The sequence below is a fragment of the Etheostoma cragini genome, chromosome 10 (assembly GCF_013103735.1).
Source record: "Etheostoma cragini isolate CJK2018 chromosome 10, CSU_Ecrag_1.0, whole genome shotgun sequence".
In the NCBI taxonomy this organism is placed as follows: domain Eukaryota; kingdom Metazoa; phylum Chordata; class Actinopteri; order Perciformes; family Percidae; genus Etheostoma; species Etheostoma cragini.
The window spans coordinates 11,572,457-11,581,684 of NC_048416.1; the positions used below are offsets into that span (position 1 = coordinate 11,572,457).

The 9,228-nt window shown below is 39.5% G+C and overlaps 1 protein-coding gene across 2 annotated transcripts in view; it reads right to left on the minus strand.

Moving 5' to 3' along the window:
* tspan17 (tetraspanin 17) overlaps positions 1-9,228 on the minus strand; it is a 17,010-nt gene extending 7,782 nt beyond the window's left edge. The window contains exons 1-2 of one of the 2 annotated variants that reach the window (XM_034883291.1): positions 8,579-9,226; positions 1,457-1,507 (exon numbers count right to left, since the gene is read on the minus strand). In XM_034883291.1, the coding sequence (XP_034739182.1) occupies positions 1,457-1,507; positions 8,579-8,665 (138 nt within the window). In that variant the 5' untranslated portion in view covers positions 8,666-9,226. Of the gene's footprint in view, positions 1-1,456; positions 1,508-8,578 lie in introns of both variants that reach the window. The other variant, XM_034883292.1, reaches the window with a different exon arrangement.

Sequence of the window (9,228 nt, forward strand, 5' to 3'; positions counted from 1 at the left end):
GTAATGGAAAACCAAAAAAAGCGAGTAGACCCGAGGCGAGTCGAGTAGATACCACGCAGTGGAAAACCGCCATTAGTCACCGAGACCCAAACTCACCATTATGCCTTTCCAGTACCCGCTATTCATGATTTGGCCTAATCCCTTTAAATTATTCATGCTGTTCCACCAAGGTACTCCGGTTCAAGCCTACTTGCACAAAGTTCATGACCAGACGTAACTAATCAGTACATGCTTCCACGCTGGTGCAGCATTTACTGAACAGACTGGTACAATTTCTAGCTAATTAATGAACAAATTGACTGTTAACTCAATTGGAAGGAGCTTTAAATGTGGCCATGATCCACTGCACATGAGAGGCTAATGGCAGCACCTGATCTTTGTAGCTGGTATACTGTGGTAAATAAACAATAACTATTTCCCATTCAAATTTGAGGCTTTCATTTTGTGACAGGCAGAGGCTACCCAATACCCATGTGAATTGATTCCTTCTGAGTAAACACAGTGACTGACTGCAGTAAATGTGAAAGAAATGCATAAAAGTTGTGCTAATTCAGCTTTGAGTGCTTAGGGATATCTACAAAGTACAAAACCAAAAAGTGACACAAAAATATTTATTAATTTAATTATTAAATAAGACAGTGTCTGCAAACTAACCTCAATTATAACTTATCTCCTGCTAGTTGTACTACAGCACTTACTTTAAAAAAAATGCCTATTATTGAAATATTTTTGTATCTCTTTTTGGTGTTATAGTTTGAAGACAGTCCCTAAGCACTCCTCTTGCCGTCTCAACTGAACAGAGCTGAATTAGCACAACTTGTATGCATTTCTTTCACATCTACAGCAGTCAGACAGCTGTGTTCACTTGGAAGGAATCACTGCACATGGGTAGGCATTTTCAATGACATTTCGAACATGTTAAGAGGCTAAAAATGCATTTAAAATTTGCCCTGTTTGAGCCTGTTGGGTGCTAACTCTAGCAGGAGGATAACACTGTATAAGCAACAATGGTTGTTTTCATTTTTCTCTCTACTGACAGCACTCCAAATTTAATAACAAAAGAGCTACGTGTTGGAATTGAATTAAATTCCTGGTGATAATGCGTCATATGAGTTTATAATGTTGGCCTTATGGATCCTTATTTGTAGCTACGCCTACCACTAGCTTCAACAGTCACAAATCACACATAAGCTGCTGCAGCAACATCATCATTTATTTCCTAAGAGTCAAGCATGACATGTTTACCAGGACTATTATCATGCAATATGCCTTTAAGTGCTACAAAGCATTACAGGAATAGTGGCTCTATTTTCCACGCCACTTCTTTTAAAAGCCCTGTTTTCATCTAATCGCTCGCCTACAAATTGTACTCCCATCTTATTCCCGCTGGAATATGGAGAAGAATTTTAGCTATGTATGTGTTAGTATGTGTTTGTGTGCCTGTGTTTATACTTACCTTCTCTGCCCATGCCCACAGCCCTATGCCCAAGAATGCAGCTCCAAGTAACTGTAAAACAAAGCACACAGAAGAGACTTCCCTGTCAGATGGAAAGCAACGGGGAAATCATGAAGATATTTTGCACTTATTAAGCATCAACTAAAGTTAAAAGGTAGAAAAAAATACTCTCAGTGACAAATAATAGAACTCTGGATGTGGTGTGTTCACTTCTGATTTACAGTTGTGTCTCCTGGCAACATATTATGCAAAAAAACTAGGGCTGACACGATTCCTTGAGTAACTCAAATAATTTGATTACTAAAAATCCTCAATGCAAAAACATTTGCCTCAAAGCTTTGTTTAATGTTACCAACATTGTATTGCTCACGGTGTTTCCGCACGGATGATTATTACCTTCGCAAACCGGGCTGATGTCAATAGCTCAGCATCTCCACAGAAACTTAATCATCCACTCCACATATTGGACCCGACAAAAGTAAATCACAGAGATGTATAGATGAGGAAACTACACCCAACACAACAGCTACCAAACACAAGAAAATACTTTATAAATAAATATAATATAAATACATTTTCTCTCACCACTCTTTACAGAGGAACAGCTGATCAACGATCTACTAGCATAACTGTAACAGAGCTGTGTGACATTGTAATCAATTATATAAATGAAAATAGAGTATAACTTATATTTACATATAGGCTTATACAGATCAGTCTAAGGTTGAAACTTGTGGTTCTGAAAAGTTAAAGTTGCACAACTTAAGGTAATGTTTATGTATGTTTAAGGTATGCCTTAGTTTGAGGATGTTATTTGTTAAATCTCTGGATCTACAAGTGCAAGTTAAAACTATACCATGCAAAGTGAAAGCCATCAACACCCAGAAATGCCGCCGGCTTTTCTGGGCCCAAGCTCATCTGAGATGGACTGACGCAAAGTGGAAAAGTGTGCTGTGGTCTGACGAGTCCACATTTTAAGGAATCATGGACGCCACGCCCTCCGGGCCAAAGAAGATGGACCATCCTTATTGTTATCAGCGCAAAATTTGTCAATATTTGCAAAAAACAATAAAGTTTACCATTGAAAATTACATATCTTGTTTTGTAGAGTATTCAATTGAATATAGGTTGAAAAGGATTTGCAAATCATTGCACTCTGTTTTTATTTACGTTTTACACAACATCGCAACTTCATTGGAATTGGGGTTTGTACTTCTACATGTATTATACGACAAATTCAATTTCGGGCCAAAATACCTAAATGCACATAAAATTGCATTTCCCACTACTACAACTTGAGGAAACCTTGAAGGCAGCATTAAGTGAGACAGCTATGGAGGTATCCATGCCTGGTAACTTGCAATTATTTATAAAACGCACAATAATTGAAACCCTTTTTTAAACTAATAGATGAAGTAGAAAGCAACACTCCTTTTTAGGGAGGCCCGACTGCTGAACAAAACTTAAATTCATCACCAAAATGTAGTCAATTTAAGCACAAAAGAAAAATGAAGCTCAACTAAATGCATTTTCCATTTTGATCACTTTATTAGAATAAACTAGACCTACCGTTAATTCAAAGTTTCACTAGGCTGTTTTTTTTGTTTTTCTATTTAGCCTAACACACTATTACACATATAAGCATATTTGTACCAGTATTATGTCTTTTAAAGCCCCATCTGCAAACCAAACTTCCCTCACAAAAAGGTTTCGATCAAAGTGAATTTGACAGAATGAGTACACTGAAACGGAACTTAACCTGCCTTTGTACAGTGCTTGCTTTGTTTCATTGTTTAACTTTTCCCACAATGTGGGTAGCCAGAGTCAAATTCAGGTCACTTGGTGGCATTGAAACACACTACCTGTGCTAAACCCTGTCAATGCTACCCTGGGACTAAAATGTTCTACAGATAATCACTGCCTTTAACTGAGTAGTTCAGTGGTGTGAAAAAGTGTTTGCCCCCTTCCTCATTTCCTGTTCCTTTGCATGTTTGTCACACTTAAGTGTTTCGGAACATCAAACCAATTTAAACAATAGTCGTGGACAACACAAGTAAACACAAAATGCAATTTGTAAATGAAGGTGTTTATTATTAAAGGTGAAAAAAAATCCAAACCATCATGGCCCTGTGTGAAAAAGTGATTGCGCCCTAAACCCAATAACTGGTTGGGCCACCCTTAGCAGCAACAACTGCAACCAAGCGTTTGCGATAAGTGCGGGACAGGAAATCGAGCACAGAAACAAAATAAAAACACCTGCTTAATTTCAAAATAAAATAAGACCGTGCTCATGGCGAATCATATTTCCCTGCACTACACCTTGAAAACACAGCACAGAGTTGTTTCCTCTCTACTCCTCTGTATGGAAACAAACAGTTGTTGTTTTTGTAGTCTACATGACTATTCTACATGAATTTGCGAGACCTCATGGGTCTTCGAGACTTCAGCTATCTGTCATAGCCGCAGCCGTTCCGCAAAAAATTTGGAACTGGTGGGTATTGACGGACAGCGGAGCACGGAGCCGTCAGGCAGCGGAGCCGATCCAAAGACGTTACGCATCCGGTGGAAATTAGGGGTAACCATTACTGCACTGCCTAGAAGGACATGTTGGGGGCAAAAAACTCCAAACACCTAATTTTACAAGAGGTCCACATAGTATTTATCTCCTTGTATCTCTCAGCAATTAAACAACAAAACAAAGAAAACCACGGTAAACATTTTTCTTCTTGCTTTGTTTTTTACAAGGGATGCACCATTGGGTTCGGCAGAACTTTAGGCTTTTTGAAGGATTTCGGGTACTGACGAACTTCAGAATTTTTTCCACTGAACCGAACACTACCAAAGAGAAGTAACAAGAAGTGAAACTCAAGAAAAAAAGACGTGTTGAGTTTTTGCTCGTTTAAAGAGTATGTAGGTAACAAGAGGCAAATTCCACTGCAACAAACGCACCCATGGCTGAGCTGCAGCTCCGCCATCTTGGCCTGAACGCAACACAACGTTCCATTGACTTTATCCTCTTGTTAATTCTATACTCGTTGAGTGCTACGCTGGTCAACATAATAACGCCACTGTTGATTACAGGAAGGTGTTTACGTAGGTGGACCGTTCAATCCAGTAGGCTATGAAAAAGTAAAAATGGACATGGTGAGCAGAAAAAGTGCGGTTTGGCAGTACTTTCGGTCAAAAGAAGGCGATTCAAGTTGAACTACTAGTTCAATCTGAAATTCCGATTTGTCTCGTGGTGGAAAGGACCCTAAACAATACACAACATCGCCGCTGTTAAGTCATTTGCGTATGAAACATTAGAAAGTATTTGAGTTGTACATGAAGGCATCTACAGACAGCAGCCAAAATGCAACAACTTCAAGTACAGCGAAGTCACAGCTAAAAACTGTTAACCAGACAACCTTTACCAGCTTTGCTAGCACCACACCAAACCAACAGTGGGCATCGGATAACCCACAAGCCAAAGCCATCCATGCAGGATTGGGAAAGTGATTGCCACTGACTTGCAGCCCTATAGAATAGCTAGTGGAAGACACCAGATTCAACAGGCTACTCCATCTGGTTGAGCCACGTTATAAAATCCCCTCCAGGCGCTTTTTTATTGACAAAATCTTGATTGGATCTTGAGATAGGTTAAACATTGGCCTTGTCAAAAATAGTTTTTACCACTTATGTGTCTGGCATAATGTATATTATTTGTGTTACAGTTAATGATAATAATAATTTATTAAAATAAAATGAAAAATGCACTGCTGTGGACATTGGGAGTAGGATTCAGTTCGGTGTTTGGCAGAATCTTAACCCGTGGGTTTGGTATTTGGCAGACACCCAAAAATCTGGGTTTGGTACATCACTAGTTTATACTTCATTGCTTCTGTTTATTTGGAGACAGGATGTTTTAAAAGACCATCAGGATTTGTTTCTTTAAATCTCACCTGCTCTAGTAAGTAATTTGTTTCCCTTACTAAGGTGCATTTGTATCATTCTATCTAATCTATGTCCCTTTTATCCCTAAGCGAATAAACAGTCTGGAACTAGATGTCCCAGTATCCGCCTCATTATTTTAATTAGGCTTTTCAGGTTATTTGGTGCTGCAGCAAGATGTGTGTGTCCCAGAGCGAGGGCTTCTTCTCCATGTGGACAGAGAGATTATCAACACTTGAGAAAATGCCTCCCTAAGCCAGCTGATCCCATTAACCTCAACTAACTAGCAGACAAACCAAGCTCCACGCTGCCTGGACACACACAAATACACAGAGCGTAGACTTACTCAAGTGTGACTGCCATTCCACTGACTCCAAAAAAAGCTGAATCTCTGATGTGGCCGGCCGTGTGAACGCAGCCACTCTTGATGATATGCTATCAATTAGAGCCCGACCTATAAAGGATTTTTAAGGCCAATACCGATACGAATATTTGGTTGATTTCTGGGAGATATGGTTAAAACCTTCTATCCCAGGATGGGTCATTTCAAATCTCAGCACATTTCGGTCTTCAGTTTTTTTGTCATCGCAATAGACACGATATAGAAAAATATATATATTAATAGAGATTTTTTTTAATTTTGAGGATATATATATATATCTCTATCTCGTCATATCACCCAGTCCTAGGTGCAACTAACAATTTCTTTTTTATTATCGATTAACCTGCTGATTATATAGATTTTGCCAAAAAGTTGTCTGAAAAAAGAAAAGTAAAAATAGCCGCTCTGATTTCCCAGAGCCCAAGGCGACATATTCCAATTTTTGTTTTGTTTGATCAAAAGTCCAAAGTCTGCAAGTCGGTTTAAAATTTGTTGTTGATTTCTTGTGAACTTAAGTGGCAATGAGGGCCGGATCAAAATTTGTGAGGGGTTGGATTTGGCCCCATGGCCTTGAGTTTGACTTGTGTATTAGACAAAGAAAAGCATCAAATGCTGAGAAGTTGTAAATAGCTAATTTAATTTATAGATCAACTAATAACGTAATCATCTTATTATTTCAGCTCTACAATACGCACAGGAAAAAGTCTGCTATGCTTTCTTCCATTGCAATCAGAGACGCAAACGGCGTATACAATATCTGGAAACATGACTCCCTATCAACCTCTAAATGTGGCTTGAGTGACGTGTCCTCAAATGGCTGCATTCACACTTGGGTCTTTACAGCTGTCCATCTGTGATGTGATAACCCAATGTCCCTTTTAGACACTTATAACTGTAGCTGGCTACACACAACCAACCCGACAACTTTGTTACAGCTTAACAAGCTCTTAATTACAGCATGCAGAGCTTCCAAACACTCCAGCAACTCAGGAAAAAAATATGATTAATGAAGTGGGGAAGGGGTCTATTGTAAGGACGAGAGAAGGTATTTTGTTTGTGGGTGAGAACATCTGGCTGTCAACAGCGAGCTTGGATGCTGGAAGAATTCAAACAGAAAAGGAGGCACTAGGTCTTACTGCTCTATTTTGTTCACAACATTTAGGGTCTTACAAGCATTCGGTCTCAATTTAGGCAGCATTTTCCAGCCTGACAAGATCACTATAGAAAGAACAAATGGGTTGATTTGTAGAGAGAAAAAAATCTCTCTGTATCTCGGCAATGCACTAGCTTGTCCGTCAAATCATATTTTGCAGCACCACAGACAAGAGAACATCTTCTAGCAATTATTAACGGAAACAGCCAGCGAGCTGGAACTTGTTCTACAGTTTTATAGAGAGCTTAGACACAGGACTGTTCAAAATTGTCTGAAAGAACACAATGAGTCAGACACAACACTACAGCCCTATGACTCAATATTTCCTGTCATATTGAAAGACAGAGAACCCTTCATTTGTGAGGCCAATTGTAAAATGAATTAGTGCATTGATCTTAATAATGAAAAAAAAAAAAAAACTTTGGCCAGTGACAGGTTTGGCATGTTTATAGCATTTCAACTCGGTTTCATAGAAATAAAAGCAGGACATATTATAGTGAGATACTCGTCCTAACCTTAAAAGGGAGCATTGAGAAATGGAAAGGTGTTGACAAAAGGAGGACTAGGAAGAGATCCAGTTGCATGTGGATACCGTGTCTGAAGAGTCGTCACAACCACCAACACCACCCAGTCTTTGTTATCCCCAACCATTTTTGTGCGTTAGTGGGTGTGTGAGTGAGAGAAACAATGCTGTCCCACAGAGCTGGAGCACTATAATGGTGGATGGAGTGAAAAGGGGTGCTTGAAAAGAGCAAGGCTGGGTGGTAACCTTTTCCTTCCAACAGTGTGTGGGAAGACCCTCTGGGGCACACAGACACGCTATTCCTTCACCCATAGACAATATAATACACCAGCCCACAGATGCAATGTAGACGGGTGAGGAGGGTGGGGTGAAGGAGACTGAACAGAGGAACTTTTGAGACTGTGGAGGGATAAATATGGGGGTGGGGTATCTGACAATACAGAGGAGACATGTCATTTATCAAACTCAAATGCTACCAGTCTTTACTGCCAAGACAGAGCAGGGAGAGAGGCTAGCACCAGCCCAACTTTTGTCTGTGTATTTGTCTCTCCACCAGCTACTCTTAAAAGATAATAAAGCCATCTCTTCTAGAACTAGCAACAGTAGAACGGTAGTTAGCTAGCCAATGAAGTATTTAAAGCGACTGGTTATATTTGTGACTTAACTTCACCCCAAAAGTTAATTTGAGAGTTTCACCAAAGGAAAAGTTGCAGCTGCCCAAAGGCCAATAAAGAAAAATGTTTGGGAAACAGTGGACGTCGGCTAAAAGAAGCGACATTTAATACTTAATGTCGTTACACAAATTATAGCACATCTGACTAGTGACTACTCTCCTTCGCCAAAAGTAACAATAATTAGCTAGTACCTGCCTCTAGGACACTCCAGTAAACAATCTGTTGTGCAACAACAACACATGGCAGGAGAAAAGCTGATTTAATACTTCTTTAGTAACTTAAATTATATTGATACATTGATATGTGTATTACTGACACCTCACGGATCTTTTAAGCTCAAATTCGCAAACATCAACAGTGCTAACGTTAAGCTAACTTTACCAGACTATTGAGACTTTAAGTAGCTAAGCAACATTAGCGTTATTAACTTATAAACCATACAAAGAATGTATTTACTTACCCAGAATAAAATGTTGAATCCAAATAAAAAGTATTTTACGCAGCAGCTGACTTCGGCTCCTTTAAAGTGACGGTGTTTTCTACTCATTCTTCCGAAGATAGTGGTGGCTAACTGGCAAGCTAACTTGCTAGCTAGGTAGGTTAACTAACTAACTACTAAGATTGGTACTTTAAAAGCTTAACCAAAGCTTCAGTTCTTGAACAAATGAAGCCAACGTTAGCTGGCTCCATCAGCTAGCTATACAATCTCGAGTTTACTCGTCGGACAACATTAAGTAAATTAAACGTATGCGGCTAATTATCTTTTCCTCGCTTTAACTATTAGCTTGCTAGGCCAGCTAGCTCACAACTTATATTGTTAGCATTAGTAGCTAACAACAACAAATGAAAGGGGCACTTAAGGCACAGACATTCATCTGCAGTTACGATAAGTTGATATTAAAATTGCCTGGCGTTAATTTCAGCGCGCACACCGGGAAATAGAGATAAAGCTGATGGTCTTTCAGCTAAACGTCTCCACGATTATCTCTGTTGCCGCATCTTCCATAGGAAGCTTCATCCTTGTTGTTTTGTGCTGTAAAACCTGCCCCTGGCCCCTGCTGTCAAACGAGGAAACCACTGCGCTAACTTTCACCCTTTTCACCTCAAGAG